This window comes from Chelonoidis abingdonii, chromosome 2 (assembly GCF_003597395.2).
Source record: "Chelonoidis abingdonii isolate Lonesome George chromosome 2, CheloAbing_2.0, whole genome shotgun sequence".
Classification (NCBI taxonomy): domain Eukaryota; kingdom Metazoa; phylum Chordata; order Testudines; family Testudinidae; genus Chelonoidis; species Chelonoidis abingdonii.
The window spans coordinates 22821501-22843992 of record NC_133770.1 but is presented as its reverse complement, the minus strand read 5'-3'; the positions used below and the strand labels follow the sequence as shown (position 1 = coordinate 22843992).

The 22492-nt window shown below is 41.2% G+C and overlaps 1 protein-coding gene across 3 annotated transcripts in view; it reads left to right on the top strand.

Annotated features, from left to right (window-relative positions):
• PTPRN2 (protein tyrosine phosphatase receptor type N2) overlaps positions 1–22492 on the top strand; it is a 1143575-nt gene that overhangs the window by 475881 nt on the left and 645202 nt on the right. For all 3 annotated transcript variants that reach the window (XM_075062204.1, XM_075062202.1, XM_075062203.1), the window contains exon 6: positions 19444–19906. In XM_075062204.1, coding sequence (XP_074918305.1) covers positions 19444–19906 — 463 coding nt within the window. The remainder of the gene's footprint in view (positions 1–19443; positions 19907–22492) is intronic.

The following is a 22492-nucleotide window of genomic DNA, read 5'->3' as shown; positions in this document are numbered from 1 at the left end:
TGTCTTAATGTGTTGGCTGTTTGCATGAATGCAACCTGGAGGCAGCAGGTGCACCGAAAAAAGATTCTTTTGAGTTAGAGCATGGAAGATAGATTTTACTGGTGATATGCTTGGTATCAAAACCAAGCTGCCATAGCTGACAAACCTCTTCCCCTAGCCTCCCCCCCACCCCATTGCCTTAAGGGTTAATGACTCAGAGACATAGAACTAGCAAGACCATCTACAGTAACGTTTTCTGGTGATCCCCAACAGTGGTACAGGTTGTACTTGACTTCTTATTTAACTGTCACGTGTCTGAAATATTCTGGAGAGACAAGGTGGGTGAGGTTATAAATTTATGCTCCTACCACCCCAAACTGGAACCCATATGGGAAATCATTAAGGAGTTACAACCCATATTCAATGGGGACCACATTCTGAAAGAAATCTTTTCTGAACCCCCTTTTCTGGCCTTCAAACCAACCCCCCAAACTCATCAGAAGCAAGCTCCCCACAGATTAGGACACACCAACTCAGAGTGGCACCAGAACAACAAATGCAAAATTCCTAGTCATATCTCCACTGCTATGATGCTCAACACCCTTTACAATACACCTTCAAGATTCATGTGTCATATACATACTTAACACAACATGTGGTATGCCCCATTAACAACTATTTTAGTGAAACTAGACAATCACTATGCTCTCAAATGAAGTGAACTCACACAAATGATAAAAGACAAAAACACCGTATCACCTGTGGATGAACACTTTTCACAAAGCAAATCACTCGATGCCTGACCTCTCTGTTCTTATCTTCAAAGGAAACCTGTACAACACCTTCAAAAGACAAGCCTGGGAGCTTAAATTCATAACTCTGCAAGATACTAAAAATCATGGACTAAATAGAGACACTGGAGTTTTGTTGTATTACAACAATCTATAACCCACTTAACCCCCCTCCCCCTCCGCTGCCTTCCCATCCCCCTTACTTTCCCCAGTATGACTGGAGGGGTATTAACACCTTGATTGGTCCCTGGAAATATCTTACACTAAAAAATCCACCTTGTAGCTGTGACAGAGAGTACATTTCCCAGAAATGAATAAGAGCTCAGTGTAAGTTCAACAGCTTATCTTTCTCATTAACAAAAGTTGGTCCAATAACACATCACTCACCTTGTCTCTCTCATATCCTAATAATACGGCTACAACATTGAAGTATTATGGTCTGAAATCAGAACTATCTCAAATGTCATGGACTGAAGTGAACAGCAGTAAGTTGGAATTTATGTGATATGGCAACAGGTACTTATTTAGGGTAAGGGAAACTTTCAGGCAGCAGCAAAATAGGTATGGGAACTAATGAGTGGGCCCACTCCCATTGGTGCCCGAGCTCAGCTTTTTGAATCCCCGGTTTTGAGTTTGAGGACATTGAGTGAGGATGTCATTCCTTGAAGCCTCTGTCTTTCAGTGAAGTGGAAATTTGCCCAGAAGATATTTCAGTAGGTGCTGTCATGCAAGTTCATAAATAATCCATATGTCTGAGATCTTCTGTAGGGAAGCCTGCCGTGATAACACCACCCACTAACATTATTGAGTGTTGCCATGGAGACTGGTATTAGAAACATGGGGGAGTGGGATAAAGAGCAGAAAATCTGGAAATGAAGCACATATAGAAACAAACTGTAGAATTCTTTCCACTGAGGAGCATTTTAAAACAACTGATCGTGACTCCGACTGCGTTATCTGCAATACAAAATAAAAGTAAAAAACAGCAGATAATGTCTCAAAAGCTAATTATCCATTTTGCAGTCCTTTGGAGACCTTTCTCAAAATTCTCTAAATTCTTTAGAATTCTCTAAAATTCAAAGGCAGTTGCCAATCTTTTAAAAAGTAGTAAGTGAAACATTCCATATTTATACAACATATTCCTGTGTAAAAGGAGCAGTATTTAAATAAAATACAAGCCAGTGTGTTTAAGAATCTGCTAGACAGCTGACAAGCAATGTTACCTTCATGATTTGGAAAGGAAAATAACTTTAAGAACTGCATTTAAAAAAGTCAAACCACTTACCAAACTGAAAACAGATACAGATTTTGCTCAATTTTGATTACATACCACAATGGAAACTCCACATCTTCATCATTTTCTCCGAATATTGATGAGTTCTGAGCAGACATTAAATAATTTTATTCCCCTTTTCATATTCTGTACTTTCTTTATTAAAAATGCAGGAAAACTAGAAGTTCCATATTTTACTTTCACTTAGAATTGCCACCTCTATTGCTAAATATAGGCTTTTCTCTGGCTTCTTCTTTCTGCCCCTTCCATCAAAACATGTCCTTTCCAGATGGCAGTTGGATCCCAAAAAGCTATTTATTGTCCTCTGCCATCCCATCCTGCCTGTAGTCTTGGCAGAGAGCACTAGACTATGCCTGGCTACTTTGGCACTACCTCCCTCTCCTGGCTGTGGGGAGGTGTGGGTGAAGTTTGTAGGAACAGCATGTAGTATTATAAAACAAATGCTAGCAGTAGGCCAAATAAGAAAATTGCTTTCATGAATGTGAAAAAATGGTCTAAGAGACGGTTCCTGAATATATTATGATTGGCCCTAATGGTGTTCTGAAATTTTAAAAAAAGAATGCCTAAAATTAGGCTCCTAAATTCTTATTTAAAGGATTTACGGTATGAAGCTAAGCTTTAGGAACCCAATTCTTGCTCTGTAGTTTTTCTTCCATCTCCCAAATATATTTATATTAAGCTGAATAAAGTGGTTGATTTGCATATTCATCAAGTTACAACTCAGCAATTGTGTACGACATCATTCTAAAATACGCATATAACTAAATACCTCAGAGGCAGCTAAGCATTCCATGCTTTGCATTGTCAAATATCAGTGAGCTTGGGGTTCACCTCACACACCACAACAGCAGTAATAACCTTACTGATGCTTAAGTCATGGGACACAACAAACTTTATCTGTAGTTTACTTTCAATTACAGAAATCCCAGTGATTCTGATGCTTGGAGCAATTTGAGTTCCTGGTGTCATGCCTTTTTTTTTTATTAGCATTGTTTTAGACATTATCTATTGCAAGCTCAATAGGTGTATTTTGGCAGTTGATAATCACCTCACCAGCGAGTAAACAGAAAGTCATTCAAAAGGCTTGGGGAGTTTCTTTCCCAGAGCTTACAGCTCTAGAGAACATTTCACTGTAGTTCTGTTGAAAAAGTTTATTCAGAAAATGAGCACTTGGTGGCATTTGTCCCTTAGGCATTAGCTGGCATTTTTTTCACCCAGGCCTAATGAGAGCTTTACCTTCTCACAAACTTCTGCACTGTCAATATTTATGAATCCTTTCAATCAAATACTAGACTTAATTCATTCACTTACTCTCTGAAAAGGCATGGCTTTTAGGTAGCTGAAAATACAGAATCACAGAGGCTTGAAATTACAGATTTCCCCCCTAAATTGGAGCAAGACCCTTCCTTTCAGAGAAAACCGGACTTATTTACATCCTGCCTCTGCTGAAACATAGGCAGGTGATTCATTTTGTTGGATTAGAATGCCCAGGACATATTTGATACTGAAGACATTTTGGTATTAAAGGAGGACATGTTTTGCTGTCACAATAGCCATGCTGGTATATTGTGGATATGTATTATAATAATACTATAGCTGGGTCTCCTGGAAAGCCTTGGAATGAAACTTTCAACACATGTGGCAGGAGCAAAGGCCACAGTGGCAAGGAGAGAAGCAGAAAAGTGCCAGACTACGGAGGCAAAGGGCCTTTAAGGAAAGAAAGGAAGAGAGGGGCATCTGTGGGTTCACACCACTCTATAGAGTGGGTGAAAAGTGGAGACAGTTGTGTCTCCATTTGCCATGCAGGGGAGGTTCTTTTATGCCTCTGTGTAGGCATGGGAGCACTTTTTATAAGCTTCTGATACTAGAGAGATGGGGGGTCTATATATATCTGGTGGATAGAAGTTTGCCTGAAAGAGGTAGATGTATTGGAAAAACATGCTCTGTTTTCCATCTGGGAATGAGTCAAGGGGCTGTCACTTGCTGTTGAGCACTTGCACTGTATGTGCTTGCTGGGTCTGTGAGGCTCTCCTGTTGTTCCTCCTTGGAATGCTAGGAGATACGAGTGGGAACAGTTGGTCTTTTAGTCCTGTTCGGGTATATGAGAGTTAGAGGGAACCTTCACTGCTCCTTTAGTTCCTTATTGGGGGCAGGAAATCCCTACTTTTCCTTTAGCTCCCTGGAAAATGGAATAAGAGGGAGGTTCCATTTCTCTCGCTCTGAAAGAAGCTGGTCTGGTCAGTGTATAGTGATGGAATAATTACGGGCTACTGCACTGGTGCTGCCTGTTTTGTCTGGGCTCTACATTGGAATGTTTTTTGATACTGGAAATCTTAGGTTCTAATTTTGGTCTGTAAAGAAAATGAACAGCTATTCTAAGGGTATGTCTACACTACGGGATTATTCCGATTTTACATAAACCGGTTTTGTAAAACAGATTGTATTGTAATAAAGTCGACGTGCACGCAGCCACACTCCACATCAATGCGAGTGCATCCATGTGTACCAAGGCTAGTGTCGATTTCCGGCACGTTGCACTGTGGTAAGCTATCCCGTAGCTTAGTTCCGCAGTCTCCCCTCGCCATTGGAATTCTGGTTGAGACCCAATGCAAAAAAATGTCATGGGTGATTCTGGGTATATGTTCGTCACTTATCATCTCCTCCGTACCAAATGGCAGACATCATTACCCCTTTCCTGTTGCTAGCATGCATCACATGAAGCCCATGACTTGGGATGTGTTGATCCGCTCGCTGACTGCTATCGGTGCATCACACAGCATATCCCAATCCTCGTCTTGATGACTGTGACACGCTGTACTTAGCTCTCCTCTACAGCATAATCTTTGAAGTAGCAGAGACGGTTCCATCCTATTGCAACCGTCTGCCATGTGTAAACTCCGGCGATGGCGAGATGGACGGTTTCAGTCATTTTGTACCGTTGCTGCCTGTCATGGCTGTCCTGGCCCTTTCGGGGCCTTGACTGACGGCGGCTCCAGCATAGTCGCAGAAATGGGACATGACTCCAGGTCATTCCCTTCTTTATGTTTTGTCTAAAAATAGAGTCATCCTGCCTAGATATGGGCAAGTGTACTAGAGAACCAGAGAGTGCAGCTGACTCCATATACTCCATCCTACGATTGACTCCTCCTCTACGGGTGCCCTCCGTTTCTTCCCTCCTCCCCCAACCTCCGTCTGGACATAGTCACGTTGCATGTCCTCCCCATTTGTGATGAGTAATAAGAATGCAGAATAAGAAACACTGATTTAGTAGAGGGAGGAAGCCTCCAGTCTGTGATAGCCAGGCAGGACATTAAAGGTGGCGGAGGGAGAGGAGCACAGCTCCACGCTGCTAAATGATAGTCCAGGATCTCAGTTTCTTTAGACATCAAAGCAGGGGGCTGATGGAGTGCTCGTCCAGTTGCGCTGTGAGTGGGATGGTTACCAGTGTTTCTTACTATCTGCACGAACTGGGGAGTTTCCCTTTTACCCAGGTGCTCGGCTGACCTCACTGAACCAACAGGAGCACTCACGGGCTGATGATGAAGGCGATATCAGTCATATTGTACCATCGCCACCGGAAGGGGATGCTGTGTGTTCAGCGCTGCAGCACCCCGTCTACCAGCAGCACTGCGCAGTAGACATAGGGTGACACTTGAAAAAAAGGCGAGACAATTTTTTTGCCTTTTCTTTTGGGGAGGGGGAAGGGTGTAAATTGACGACATATACCCTGAACACCTAGGGAAATGTTTTTGACTCCTCAGGCATTGGAGTTCAGCCAGGAATGCAAATGCTTTTCGGAGACTGTGGGATGTTGGAGTCCTCAGATCCCTTCCCTCCTCCTATGAGCGTCCATTTGATTTTTGGCTTTCCGTTGTCACACAGCACTGTGCTGTGGACTCTGTATCATAGCCTGGAGATTTTTTCAAATGCTTTGTCATTTTGTCTTCTGTAATGGAGCTCTGATAGAACAGATTTGTCTCCCCATACAGTGATCAGATCCAGTATCATCCATTCGGTCCATGCTGAAGCTCTTTTTGGATTTGGGACTGCATCGCCACCCGTGCTGATCAGAGCTCTACGCTGGGCAAACAGGAAATTAAATTCAAAAGTTCGCGGGGTTTTTCCTGTCTACCTGGCCAGTGCATCCGAGTTCAGATTGCTTTCCAGAGCGGTCACACTGGTGCACTGTGGGATACCGCCCGGAGGCCAATACCGTCGATTTGCGGTGACACTAACCCTAATCCGACACGGCAATACCGATTTCAGCGCTACTCCCCTCATCGGGGAGGAGTACAGAAATCGATTTAAAGAGCCCTTTATATCAATATAAAGGGCTTCGTTGTGTGGACGGGTGCAGGGTTAAATCGGTTTAATGCTGCTAAATTTGGTTTAAATGCATACTGTAGACCAGGCCTAAGTTTAAAGGAGAATGTTTAGCACATCAGGATCCTTGTTTATGCTATCAAAGTGATAAGAAAGTTATAGAACTGAGCAGAAGCTAGAGGGGAAGGGGAATGTGTTGGATCAGCTGTCATTAGATACTGGCGAGGGGAGTGGGTGTGATTGTGAACTATTGGTGGGAGCTCATTTTGCTAGAACCTTGAAGCTTCTGGAAGGTGGACTGGGTGTCTGATAACTTGGTTATCAGTTTTCAATGCTATATGTAGTTGTTTTTAACTATAGTAAATGGGAAAACAGACCATCGGTTCTGAAATCAGGTCATTAGCGATTACCAAACATGAGTGTATGAATTTATTGGAGTACAGTACGTGGTCAGCAGATTACAGGAACGTAGGGCTGTGCCGTGCCTGCTAGAACTGAGCCCTCCTTCCTAGTGTGGTTTCTTGAACGCTAGGTAGAGCACTTGCTCTGATTCTTACAGGGAGTAGAAGGGAAAGGTTCCTTATGCTCTCTTTCCCCTGTAGTGCACCCACCCTCAACAGATTATATGCAGCTTAATTTTCCTAAATTGAAAACCAATTGCTGGATGCTTCTGTGAAACATTTAGTACTAATATCTCTGTCTTAGAAAATTTGAATGCTCAAATAAACAGTCTAAACTATACTCTGAACTTATTCTTCTGAGCAGCATTAATATTGATAGGGTAATAAAAGAGATCATGAGGCATGCAGTCACTACTCATTTTAAATCCAAAGCATTAACTCAAAAGAGCAGAGCCCTAATTGATGTAATATGGATCACTGTATCAGAGTCAGAATAGTCAGATACTCGTTTTGGTATCCAACTACCTCTTGGTGCTGTTGTATATGACTGGTGCAAAATCAAAAACCCCTATGCAACATGAACTTTAAGTTCTGCTTTTAGTCATCAGAGTATAAATGAGTAATTTGTAATGTAACCGCTATATAAAATAAATTCTTTAGTGAAAATATAAGGATTCAAATGACAGAGGATCTCCCCAAGCCTATACAGATTGTCTGTCAGTCTCAGATACTTTTAGAATGGTGTCTGAATGTCTTGTAGTCTTTATCGTCACAACACTCTTGAGAGGTAGGGAAGTGCTATATTCCCATTTTACAGAGGGAGTAATTGATTTGGCCCAAGTCACACAAGAAATCTGAGATGGAGCAGGGACTTTAACCCAGCTCGCAAGTCCTAGGTAAGCATGCTAACCACAGGACCACCCTCCTTTTGTCTGCTGTTTTCACTTTTGCTTTAAAATGGGGCAAATTTTGTAAGGGAGAATAGTAGTTCAGCTACAGACTTTCACTTCTATCTGACTATGGATGTAACCCAAGTAGTTGGAGATGTAAATACGGAGGTTTTAGCACAAAAATGGGGCACAGAAAACAATTGGTTCATTTTTGAATATTTTACCCTATAAGACTGAACATTATCTACCAAGGAAAAAAACCCTCTATCTATTGAGAATAAGAATCTATGGTTTCAGTTAGCAGATTTCACAGCTCATCAATTTGTAAAATAGGAATGATAATTTACCCTACCTCACAGGGATGAGGTGAGGATTAATTAAAGTACGTACAGTGCTTTAAAGATAGAAAGTGCTCTATAAATGGTATTATAGATGCTACGTATCAGCTAAAGATCATCGGGAGATTGGGTTGTGAGCAGTCTGGCATACTGGGTGGAGTAGGAGTAAGGCCTAGCAAGCAGAGCAGGAGCCAGGGCATGAATGCCAGAGCCCAGGGGTGAGGCAGAGTCAGAACCAGGAATTAAAGCTGCCTGTTGAGGCATTGCCTTGAGTCGGGGCAGGCAGGGATAGGGCTGGGTTCTAACACAGGGCTGGGATTGGGTGCGGGGAGATAGAGAATCAGTGGGCACATACACTAAGCAGCAAGCAAGCGACTGTTGGGGCTGGACATAAGAAGAGTCCCACTGGCTTCCTCTGACTGGCTGGTAAGGGGGCCTAGCTGATACACTCAGCTGTGCTCACTAGTGTCAGGAGACTAAGCTGGTGCAGCTGCAGCCATACTGCTGACACAGGGCACTTACACAAAATCCCAGGTAATTAATTTTCAATAATTTCCTGGCCACTACTCAGATTTAATGGTTTGCTTTAAAATCTCTACTATTCAGGTGGTCTGGCTGGATGGGCAATAATATATATGGCTGTTTGGCACCTCTCAGTCTTATGTCTTCTTATCTGCTAACCCCAAGTATTTGGAGTTTGGCTCAACAGGTATCCTCCTTGTAATGTTACACTGCTTTGCTGTGTTATGATGCAAACATCACACGTTGTGCTTCACTGCTGAAGGCTGGCTGACTCACCATGACCAGTTCAGTAAATACCAGATGGTGGAACTGGTGCAAATTTAAAAATGTCTTCCTTATTTAGTGTTAGCTTATAGAAGACTCAGGGGGGAGTAGGTAGAGTTGCCAGCAATTTTAACATTAGTCTGTTTTGCTTAATTGTGTGTGTTTGAGGGGGAAGGTTGTTACTCACAATATAACACCATCATGTTTGGTTTTTGTGAAAAACTTATTGAAAACAATTTTGAGTAATTGATGGAGATTTTTAAAGTTAAGGCTTGATTCTGCAAGATTCTGAGAACTCTGGCTTTGATCCAGCACAGTACTTAAGCGTGCATTTAACTTTAAGCACATGAATAGACCCATTGACTTTAGTTTAAAATGTGTATATTCCTCCAAGACTTGTTTATTATGGGTGCCTACAGTACATCAGCCTTTAGGTAACGAGTTAGCTCAGCATAGCAGTTTCACCATATCATTACAGAAAAATTGTTTAAACACCATTCTCGGAAATCTTACACTTCCATAGCAGACTTGTGACGTGAGCAACCTGTTCTCAGAGAAGAGAACTGGTAAATCCTAATAAACCCATCAGCACTGATTACCTTGATGCACAACTCCTACAGTTCAGATGGAGTTTGTTGTCAATTCTTTGGCTCACATCATCTGGTAAAACTAAGGTTTCTGTTTGCTGTGGAAACAAAGACAAACTGCCACTTCCATTCCATGCATAAGTCATTCCATTAGAACCAATAATCAAGAACATTAGCCAATAGGAGGAAGAACTGGTAGAGAGACAGAGCTACCGACTAGGACTGGATAAAACTGTGAAAGCTAAAGACTAGGAAGTTCCATAACTGTTAACATCTGAGAGGGAAAGATGAACATCTAGGAGGGCCAGGGTGGTGGAGAGGACTTGGGAAGCCAACAGGAGAACTGGGGCATCACCACAGAAGTCAAGAAGGGCTGCAAGCACTTTGGTCTTAAAACTCATAACACAACTGAAATAAGAACTTGTACATAAAGGAAACCAGAGTGCTAATCCACTTTTGTTGGGGAGGGGGGAGGAAGGGTTAAAAATGAAAGAACATACAGTTCGCAATCAAATCTGTGCCAACTACATTTACAGCAGAGCAGATTACCAAATTATATGCAATCAGATGTCAGGCCTTTCTATTACACTGAAATTGCACAATCAGGATTTAAAGGCAAAGTCCTCACTAGTTCTGATCAAAAGAGACTCTGTGGAGCCATTTTGCTTGATCATCAGTAAGCTTTTGACACTAACTACAGGATATTAATTAATATTCTTTTCTGATGTAGCTTTTAAATGGGTTCAAAGCTGTAGGTCTCAGAAAGAAAGCAAAATATATTTATAGAAGAATTACTAGTGAACCATTTGGCTGGCGTTATGTGGGAGGCCAGACTAGATTATCATAATAGTCCTTCATGGCTTTAAAATCTGTGAATCTATATACAGATTGTGAGCCTGGTGATCTGTCTTCCATCATGGCTGGACTACAACAGGGCTCCACTTTAGGTTCTCTGCTGGTTTATGTGTATATGAATGGTCTTTCCAGTACTGGAACTAAACGTGGTGGTTTATTGTATGGTGTCATGTCACTGCTATATGTAAGCAAACCATTAGTGAGGATAGAAGACATTTTAATTCATGTTTGCCCCTAAATTCTGCTTGTGGATGCTTTCGTTGACTTTAACTGTAATTATATATAAGCATCCTAAGGCCTAATTTGGTCCAGGGGCTCTAAATGCCTCACCAGTCAGCTTTCTCTTAACATGAAAGTATAGCACAACATTGAGTACCATTTTTGTAAAACTCTCATCCCTCACGCTGATCTAGTACTACACATTTTATGGTCCTGTTCGGATATGTAGGATTTATATAAGCATATGGTATTTCTGGCATAATGCTTTTACATATGATGCAGGGGTGTGTAGTTCACTCAGTACTAAGTTTTGTTCTAGCTGAGAGATGTACATCTGTTTAAATAAGTATGCTGAAGAAAAACTTTAGCTTATTCTGCTGTTGATGGCTTTTGGAAAACTCTTATTTTCTCTCATTATTGCCCAAAGGGTTCTGGTTTGAATGTGTGTTTTATGTTGCAGTTTATTTTGCCACCTTATCAAATAGGCACTCTGACTTGGTGTTAAACTATTGTGATTAGCTATTGTGGCCCCACTGAAGTCAATGGGTGCTAAGGTTGAGTTAATGTTTATAAGCACTGAAAGTGGAAGGTCCTGTGAAAGTGCTAAGTAAAATTATTTTTTTGTGGTGCTGTGCATTTCTATATTCATAAAATGGTTTTTCACCAACTGTATACCTCTTCCACATTGGGCAAATAGATCTCCAAAGAAAGGCATGTTTAGGCATAAATGGCAATTCAGTGCACCACTGCTCTGAATTCTTTTGCCCTTTTGTAGCTCAACTGGAAGTTAAAAAGTTATTCCATCTCTTACTAGCAAATTAACTGGCATTCATCAGGCTCTTCTGTATACATCTCAACCTTCTCTTTTTTTCAATCGCTCTTTGCAAAAGAAAATGCATAGTCTATAAACTATCTCGGTGTGCATCTACAAGGTATAGCATTATGTGCCCTTTCTGTGAAATTTCATAGGGAAAATGTCAGTTATTTAACTAAACCACACCAGCCCTGATAATTCTGTATTCAAAAAGGTTAATGTGCAGGTTTTACAATATTTTTGATAGTGCCTCCTGTGAATTATCTACAGGATAAGGGTGATATGAGATTAAAAAAACATTCTTTAAGGCAGGAGAGCCAGAATTTTCTTAAACAAGCAATGTGACTGTTTAATATAATTTTTAAGGATCTTACAACAATGACATGGCTTAATTGAATAGTACTTTAACTACAAAACAATGCATGTTATTTCCATAATAATGGTTAACAGTGTCTATTGTCATGCATCCAAAAGCACCACAGAGGGAATTTACAAACTCCTGTAATCAATAGCATTTCAGGATATTAAAAACAAAGAAACCACTACCCTGCTCAGGTGTTACCCTTTCAAACTCATTTAACTTTGAAATTAGGCAAACCAGCAGTGTCCATATGCATGAGTCTAGAATAAAACAGCATTTGAAACAGGACTATGACAGTGGCCTTTAATGTTTATTATTAGATTTGAAAATAAATAAAGTAAAAAGAAGTAGTTACCAGATTCAAAGCTCTGTAGTGTAGGCAGCTCTCTCCCTCTTCCATAAAATAAAAAAAACCTGTCTTTCAGGCCAATTGACATAGCAAATGCTTACTCTTTATTAGATACTGTATTTTGTATTGCATCATTTACCTATGCCTGGTCTTTCCTGGGATTTCAGACTGCATGTGTCTATTTGCACATTTGTCCTGGTGGTATTTAGTTTATCTCGGGGTTTTGTTTCTCTGTTTAAGCTGAAGAGACTTGCCCATAAGCTAGGAAGGTTCTTTAATTAAGTCAGACACAACTAGCTCAGATTGCCTGGCAACTGAATGTACTTTCAAAACAGGTGAGCTGTTGATACTGTACTGTAATTAGAACTTTTTGCATTGTATCCCCAACTACCAGAACTGTGACCTGTCAAGCTGCTGAGACACTGTCCCTTCTTGATACTGGATCAACCCTGAGCCTGAGATTGACACTTTTATCCAATTTGTATAAGATTGCTTGAGGTGTTTTGTTTTTGTTTTTCTAGCTGTGCATGTTTGTTTACAAAGGAGCAGGAAATCACAAATCTGCCAATTGAGCATATTTGTGTTAGGTACCTAGCTTCTCAAAATTTAGTCCTGATTACTTGATTTAAATCTTTCACTTTTGGTTTCGTTTGTAAACACTGCTAGTGTTGCCCACCTTACGATTTTTTGTTTTAAGTTTGTAAAGTTTTAAGTAGGGCTGTCAATTAATCACAGTTATCTCATGAGATTAACTAAAAAAATTAATCGTGATTAAAAAAAATTATTTGCGATCAATCACACTTATAACAATAGAATACCAGTTGCAATTTATTAAATATTTTTGGATGTTTTTCTACATTTTCAATATTGATTTCAATTACAACACAGAATACAAAGTGCACAGTGCAAACTTAATATTATTATTTTTATTACAAATATATGCACTCTAAAAATGATAAACAAAAGAAATAGTATTTTTCAATTCACCTCATACAAGTCCTGTACTGCAGTCTCTTTATTGTGAAAGTGTAACTTACAAATGGAGATTTTTTTTTAGTTACATAACTGCACTCAAAACAGCATAAAACTTTAGAGCCTACAAGTCCACTCAGTCCTACTTCTTATTCTGCCAATCACTAAGACAAACAAGTTTGTTTACATTGATGGGAGATAATGCTGCCTGCTTTTTGTTTACAGTGTCACCTGAAAGTGAGAACAAGCATTTGGATGGCACTGTTGTAGCTGGCGTTGCAAGGTATTTACGTGCCAGTTATGCTGAACATTCGTATGCCCCTTCATGCTTCGGCCACCATTCCAGTGGACTTGCTTCCATGCTGATGAAGCTTGTTAAAAAAAGAATGCATCAATTAAATTTAAAACTGTACTATTTGGGGGGGGAGAATTGTTTTACATGCATTCTACATATATTTCATGTTATATCAGTCTCGGATGATGGCCCAGCACATGTTCATTTTAAGAACATTTTCACAGCAGATTTGACAGAATGCAAAGAAGGTACCAATGTGAGATTTCTAAGGATAGATACAGCATTCAACTCAAGGGTTAAGAAAATGAAGTGCTGTCCAAAATCTGAGAGGGATAAGGCATAGAGCATGCCTTTAAATGTCTTAAAAGAGCAGCACTCTGATGCAGAAACTACAGAATCCAAACCACCAAAAGGGAAAATCACCCTTCTGCTGGTGGTATCTGACGCAGATGATGAAAATGAACATGTGTCAGTCCGCACTGCTTTGGATCATTACCAGAGCAAGTAAAGTCATCAGCATGGACGCATGTCTTCTGGAATGGTGTTGAAGCATGAAGGGACATACAAATCTTTAGGGCATCTGTTACATAAATATCTTGCAACACCAGCTACAACAGTGCCATCCGAATGCCTGTTCTCACTTTCAGGTGACACTGTAAACAAAAAGCGGGCAGCATTACCTCTGGCAAATTGTAACCAACCTTGTTTATCTGAGTGATTGGCTGGCCAAGAAGTAGGACTGAGTGGCCTTGTAGGCTCTAAAGTATTACACTGTTTTATTTTTGAATGCAGCTTTTTTTTTTTTTACATAATTCTACATTTGTAAGTTTCAGAGTGGTACCTATGTTAGTCTGTATCAGCAAAAACAACAACGAGTACTTGTGGCACCCTAGAGACTAATAAATTTATTAGGGCATCTGATGAAATGGGTTTTAGCCCATGAAAGCTCATGCCCTAATACATTTATTAGTCTTTTAGATGCCACAGTACTCCCCATTATTTATAAGTTAAACTTTCATGGTAAAGAGATTGCACTATAGTACTTGTATGAGGTGAATTGATAAAAAACATTTTTTTTTGCTTTTTACAGTGCAAATATCCATAATAAAAAAAAATAAAGTGAGCACTTTGTATTCTGTGTTGTAATTGAAAATAATATATTTGAAAGTGTAGTAAACATTCAAAATATTTAAAATGTATTCTGTTTTAACAGTGCGATTAATCATGATTAATTTATTTAATCACTTGACAGCCCTAGTTTTAAGCATTAAATACCACACCTTTTAGACTGCAACTCTCTAGAAACCAAGTCCTTTTCCGGATTGCACTTTGAGATCCTCAAATAAAAGACACTATGTAAGTGCAAAGTAATTTTTTTTTGCCACTGTTACTCCTCATCGCTCCAGTTATAGTGATCCTGCTGATTCACATGCTCAATATGTTTCTCTGTGCCTTACTAATTTGGTAGCTACATTTGCACCTCTGTCTTTACTGCCCATGATTGATAATATTGTTTCTGTGCAGTTTTGCTTGAATAATCATAGAAATGCAGGTCTGGAAGGGACCTGAACAGGTCATCTAGTTTTTAGTCCAGTCCCTGGACTGGGGGCAGAACTAAGTATTATTTAGACTATCCTTGGCAGGCTTTTGTCTAACCTGTTCTTTAAAACCTCCACTGACAGAGATTCCACAACCTTCTTAGGTAATTTGTTCCAGAGTTTAACTACCGTCACAGCAAGGAAGTTTTTCCTTATGTCTAGCCTAAATCTCCCTTGCTGCAGTTTAAGCCAATTTCTTTTTGTCCTGCCCTCAGTGGATAAATAGAGCCCTGCACAGATACAACATTTATGTCCATGGAAATGTAGGGTGACCATATTTCCCTATGCTGAACATGGGACACCTGGTAAAATTACTCATATTCAAGCGAGTTCAACGGCAATCAATCAGAACTATGCAGTACAAACATTCAAATTAACATAAAATTGACTGAGTCCCTGTTAAAAAGAAATACTGTGGGCCTCATGCGGCCCATCAGGATAATCCACTGGCAGGTCACAAGACAGTTTGTTTATATTCACTGTCTGCAGGCATGGCCTCCCACAGCTCCCAGTGTCTGCGGTTCACTGTTCCTGGCCAATGGGAGCTGCAGGAAGTGGCACGGGCTGACCAAGAACAGGGGAACAGAAGAGACATGCCATCTTGTGCCAGGCATATGAACAGCTGGCTACTGTCAATGGGCTGGTTATCAGCCACGAGAAGCTACAACAATGGCCACACTTCAAGATAAGGAATGACTCTGTCCATTGGTTCACGACCCCCAGACTAATAAAGTACAGGCCCACCTTCTGCTACCCTGGCTTTTTCATTGGGAGTCACTTTGTCTTACACACTCAGTACCATGCACCAGACACCTGGGAAGGGAGAAAACCCTTGAAAGAATTAGTCGGTGGTTCTGTTGGCCAGGCATCTATAAAGAGGTGAGGTATTACAGTATGTCCTGCCTGGAGTGTCAGTTGGCAGGATCCAAGACTTCTCTAAGGGCCCCCCTTGTACCAATGCTGCTGTTAGACATCCCATTTGAAAGGACTGGCATGGATTTGATTGGACCACTAGAGAGGAATGTGAATGGACACCAACACGTACTGGAGATCATGGATTAGGGCTATTCTTCTTTGCACAACCCATGGAACTTATGAAGGTCTTTGTGAGGGTGGTGATCCCCAAATAAATAGTAATGGACTAGGGAATTAACTTCATGTCACAACTGAGGAAGAATTTATGTAAGCTACTGAAAATCAAATCTCAGAGAACATCCATTCACTCCCCACAAATGGACACTTACTTGAATGCTTCAATGGGACCCTAAAAGGGATGCTGAGAAAGTTCATGGTGGAGGACCCTTTCCATGAGGATCACTTGTTACCACCATTCTAATATGGGGATGCAAGGTTCCTCAGGCCTTAATGGGGTTCTTGCCTGTCAAGTTGTTATATGGTAAATAACTTGGGGGGATCCTAGATCTAATTCAAGAACCTGGGAGAAGCAGGAGTCCATAGGCACCAGTGTAGTGCAGTACATTCTCCAGCTATGAGAGAAGCTGAAGACACTAGGGTCTTTGTGAAGGAAAATCTCTTAAAGGCCCCAAAGTGTCTCAAGCAAGCCTATAATAAGGGCGCCTGCTCATGTGAATTCCAACCTGGCAACAGGTAGCATGCTGGGTGGGATGAGTGGATTATGAAATCCAGTAGTCCAGGAAGAGGAAAGAAACCCAGATTTACCATATAAGTCTTCTCAAGGTATGGTGGGACTGTGAGACCTTATTCTTAACACTTTCTCCCACCTCCAAATCCAGACCTGGCCCCCAGGTTCCACTGTGCTAAGACCCACACAGTTTCCTTGAGGGGAAGGCTATGGGAACCCCAACTGACTCAGATTTTGCAAGTGGCCTAATCTCTTCCATCTGTGTTCTCATCATGATCTGGATGAACCTGTTTGTTTTTTCGCCACACCGTGACGGTGCCTGTATGGAGAGCCAGTGAGAGCCACTGTCCCCTGTCCAGGAAGGTGTGGGATGTAGTACATTTGAGAGCTTCAAATGATGTTGAACCTTGGGATAGTAGAGGAATTTCACAGTGGTGGCAGAGACCCATTGTCTTGGTGCCCAAGTTTTGGGATGACTTGGTTTTTCTTTGACTTTAGGAAAGTGAATGGGATATCCATGTCCACATCCCATGCCCCAAGTTGATGAGTTGTTGGAGTGGTTGGGGGCAGAGAAGCCTATCTGGAACTTAGATCTGATCAAGAGTAGCTGGTAGATCCCCTTAACCAAGGGATCTTGATGAAAAAGGTCTTTGCAAACCCTTTTGGCCTGTACCAGTTCAGGACTGTACCCTTCAGCCTTCATGGCACTGTGGCCACCTTCCAGTGACTGATGGACATGGTTCTGTGATCGCACAGCCCAGTATGCAGTGGCTTTCATAGACAATATAGTCATTGATAGTTGTAATTGAGAGAGATACCTTGAGCATGTATTGGGGGTCCTACAGACCCTCAAGCAAGCTGGCCTCATGGCAAACCAGGCCAAGTGCTTGTTGGAATTTCATGAGGTAACATACCTGGGATGTAATTGTCAGGAGAGGCAAACTTAGACCTCTGAGAAATACCAAGCCTTGAGAGATTGCCCTATTCGATCAACAAAGAAACAAGTTAGATGTTTTTGGGGCCTGGCTGGATATTATAGACGATTCATACCTATATTCGCCATGATAGCAGCACCCCTCACTTATAGTAAAGAACTCTAGCCCCAAGAAGCTCGCTAGTCTGAGGCCTGTGATAAAGCCTTCAGGACTTTGAAAGATCTTCTGAGCAAAGCACCAGTCCTCTTCCACCCTGACTTCACCCAACTGTTAATACTCCACATGGATGCTTGAGATGTGGGACAAAGAGTGGTGCTGTCCCAGGACTTTTAAGGGGAAGAATATCCAATACTCTATATTAGCCAGAAGCTATTTTCCCTAAGAGAGACTCTACTCCACTATAAAGAAAGAGACTTAATCAGCATCAAAGGTTTAAGCTAGGTTTAAGCTAGATATTAGGAGAAACTTTCTAACTATAAGGATAGTCAAGTACTGGAATAGGCTTCCAGAGGGGCTGTGGAATCCCCATCATTGGAGGTTTGTAAGAACAGGTTAGACAAACACCTGTCAGGAGTGGGTTAGCTATACCTGGTTCTGCCTCAGTGCAGGGCTGGACTAGATGACCTCTTGAGGTCCCTTCAGCGTGATATTTCTATGATTTTGTGATTAGCCCAGAGGTTCAGCATCAGCTAAATGCATAGCCATTGTCCACTCAAGAGGTAAAGCTCAAAGGTAAATCTGCATGTGCTAGTGTGCCACAGACATGGAACTCAAATGCACTTTCTTTGCTGACAAAGGAGATTACAGCTCTCCGATCTCTAAGAGCATAAACCACTGTAGAAAATTCATAGAGTGACGATTACTCTAAGGGGGAATCTGCCTCTTGGCAAAGGAAAGATGTTGCAAAATCATCTCCCTAATGGAGGGCGGTGTGTGTATGTGTAAAGTTGTTTGTGAGGAAGAATAAAATAAGAATAAAATAACGGCCCCTAAATGAAGAACTGGAGAAAAGTTGAAGTTTCTTCTTTCATGTTTTGAACATGTAAGGTCCACTCCTGACCTCTTTCATCTTTATGGAGCCCGAAAGGAGGTGTGTTAATACTGGTCTTCTGGCGCAATTCCAATTTGTGTAATGACATTCTAACAATTTGCATTCCTGGGAAGTGTATATTTCTCTGCAATCTGGATTCAGAATGTTACATTTCCTGTTTTAAACTGTTGTTTTAACAGTGCATAGCAACACTCCACATCTGCTGGCTTTCATGTCATTAGGGACCAAAATGATCAGCATACTATATATTCAAACTTTTCCAATACTGTATATTATTGTTGCGGTTAGTATTTATTTGTATTACAGTAACACCTCGTAAGTCAGCTGAGATCAGGGTAGCCCTTGGCTTTTTCAGCTTTTTTTTTCCCCATCCTTGCTGATCCGTGGGCAGCACTTGCCTTTTTTTTCCCCCGCCCCGCCAGCGAACCTGCCCCCCCATGTGTCCCAATATTTTCTCTCTCTCATCTGGTCACTCTAGAAAGATATGAACAAATTGGAGAAAGTCCAGAGAAGAGCAAAAAAAAAATGCTGAAAGGTCTGATGCTGAAAATGTAATCTATGAGGGAAGATTGAAAAAATTGGGTTTGTTTAGTCTGAAGAAGAGAAGACTGAGAGGGGACATAACAATTTTCAAATACATAAAAGGTTGTTACATGGAGGAGGGAGAAAAATTGTTCTCCTTAACCTCTCAGGATCGGACAAGAAGCAAAAGGCTTAAATTGCAGCAACGGCTACTGTCAGGGTAGTTAAGCACTGGCACTTGCCTGGGACGTTGTGGAATCTCCATCACTGGAGGCTTTTAAAACAGATTAGATAAACACCTGTTAGGACTGATTTAGTTATTACATAGTCCTGCCTTGAGTGTAGGGCACTGGACTAGATGACCTCTCGAGGTCCCTTCCAGTCCTACACATATATGATTCTATGTTTCTGAATAACAAATAAGCATTATGATGCAGTATACATTACAATAATGGCCTAATCTAGTTTTTTTCACTCCAGGATAACATCCAGCCTGATCTCATTATAGACTACATGATGGAGCAGTCCAAAGGAAAAGCACCTGCTTTGACCCATCAACAGTATGCTGAGAATCATGCAATGAGGACCTTCAATCAACCTCAGCTGGAGAACTTCCCGCCAGAGTCAGATGCAGAACTTGACAGAAATGCTCTGATTTCTGCACTACATGCCTATGTCGCTCAGAAGATGTCAGCACGGAACAATGATAAAAGCTCCATTGGCAGGACTAAATGGTCTCACCTCTATGCTAATAGGTTCCATTCATCTCAGACTGGCCATTTTGATGGAACCTTAGCCAGAGAAGAGACAGAAGATTTTAAAATGAAGCAGCCATTCCTGCGGAGACCTGGAGCTGTAGTGCTGGGACCAAGTTCAGAGATGCTGACTTATAAATCTGCTTCTCCTCAGGGTGATCCTAAAGATCCTCTGAATGCAGTGGATGGTAAGATTTATATTTATTTATTTTATCATCTGTGAAGCTTCCATTATGTGTTCTAGGCATGTCTGCAAAGATTATAATAGATTTTATAAGCATTAAAATCATCATGTAGAATAAGCTCCCCTCCTACCACTAAGATATTTATGTTTATCTACCATAGCCCCAATCTAACCATTCCTTTCCCGCATACTGCTTCCCACGTCCTTCAACCCATCTTCCCCTTATGAATGTGAAAAATGTACTGCATTCCATAATACCTAGCACTTACAAAACTGTACATTTTCAAAACACTTTAGAAACAATAACTAACTGGAAATCCATTTGCACTCAAATCAGCTTTCATGCACATCCGTCACATTGCACACTTAGGTAGAACTATCTCTTTGTTTTTTGGTCTTCTGTTCTCTTTATTTAGCTACAAATTGGAGGACACTGGGTAAAATGAAAAGTTAGCCAAAAGAGAATAATTACTGAAATATACTCTATCATATGAACTCTGGCATACAACATGTGAAGAGGAGGAGGTTGTCAGTTCACGAAGACCTGAGATGTAGGGATGCAGGAGGATGAGGGTTACAGCTAACTATCAATTGCAAACAATTATTTGCCAAATTTGACCTTTTTTTCTATTTGCTAACTATCTATGAGCAGGTCATGATTTTTATTAATTTGTTTTATTCATATTCATATAGCTTAACAGTCATAGCATAACATGTGATGGGATCTTGTGATATATTTCAGTGATGCTTCATGAATCAACCTGTATCTTGCTTACATGGCTTGGGGGTAGGGAGAGTTTGGAAAAAAGTGTGCATCCACTTGAACATTTGTCTGAACTAAACCAAGTATTGATGTTACTGCTGCAGTTCAGAGTGCCTGCAAAATCAGTGAATCAATCCCTCACGCTCAGCTATGCATTTGCATTTGATGCCTCGCAGTTGATCTTTCTACCTTAATTCCAGCTAATCCCCATCTGACCATATAGAAAAGGGCTTTCATGAACCCTTTCCATAGTTTACATTACCAACAAGGTTTTTTCTCCTTTGTTTGCTTTTGAAACACAAAATTGCTGAAACTTTGGCTTTTTGTCTGAAGGGAGACAATATCTGCAATCCAAAGGATGCCAAAGTGAAAGCATTCTTGGAGAGATTATAGGTTTCAAAGAACAAACTGTAATGTAAATCAAATCCAGGCGGCATTGTAGGATTCTGCAACAGGTTGCATGGTTTTGCTGCTACACTCAAAGGAAAATAGGCCCATGCGGGTTACACTGTCCTCCAACTGTTCCACTTCACCTTTCCTAGCAGGAGTCAATAGGCAACAAACATACTTTTTTAACATGTTTCAAAATTCATTGGGTTGTGCTTCACTGACTTTCCCATGCATAATGTATCCTGTAGTAACATACAGTTTTGCTAGCTTGCTTTTACATATTGTGGCAAATTGCCGGTATTGTTCTCTGGGTCTCGCGCTTTCTCTTCTCTGGGGTAGGTTCAGGGCGATATTGCTTGCCTCTGAACCAGTTCTTAATCACTCCCCTAGTGTCCTTGGAGGAGGGAAGTGGAGAGGGAGGGACCTGGGCCCGCCCTCTACTCCAGGTCCCAACCCAGGGGCCCTGGGGTTGTGGTGAACCACTTGACTAGCGGTTTCTTCCCCTGGGTTACTTCCCTCTCATACCCGTCAGCTTGTGAAGGGCTTCTCGCCTCTCTTCTATACAAGCCTGGTGCCCCTTACCTAGGGTTTCTGTTGGGCTTCCCAATCCACCGCAGCACTCCTCCAAACCTTCTATTTCTCTCTGGACAAACTCTTCTCTTCTGCAATCTGCACTCTGCTCCAATCCAACCTTTCTCCTTCAACTACCACCCCCTGTCTGACTGAAGCAGGGGTTTATATCCCATGACTGGAGTCAGGTGCTCTAACTGGAGTGAGGTGCTCTAACTGGCCACAGCTGTTCTAGTTAATCTAAAGCAAACCTTCCTCCCTTGGCAGGGAATAAGGCCCCCTGCTAACACTCTTATGCTGCCCTCTGGCCATGCTGTATCACAATATGCAGTTACATGAACTTGTTAAGTGCCCTGAAACGATTCATGTGAAGTATTAGTAGTATTGTTGGTTTTTTGTTTTTTTTTTTTGCTTCTTTGAGTCATTTACTAGTTCTTTAAGATACACATGAGGTAACACATCAATATATTCACAGTATAAAGTAGCAGTTAGAAATGATGGACAGGGACTGACTCTCCCAATCTGAGCTGTTTTCCTGCTTGTAGCAAAGCTGCCAAATTCCAGCCAGAGGTTTAGCCTAATGATATGATTGCTCTCTATAAATTCATCACAGGGATAAATACAAGAGAGAGAGAGGAGTTATTTAAGTTAAGCACCAATGTGGACACAAGAACAAATGGTTATAAACTCACCATCATAAGTTTAGGTTTTAAATTAAGCAAAGGTTCCTAACTGTCAGAGGAGTGAAGTTCAGGAACAGCCTTCCAAAGGGAGCAGTGGGGGGAAAAAATCTAACTGGCTTCAGGACTGAGCTTGATAAGTTTTATGGAGGGGATAGTATGATGAGATTGCCTACAATGGCATGTG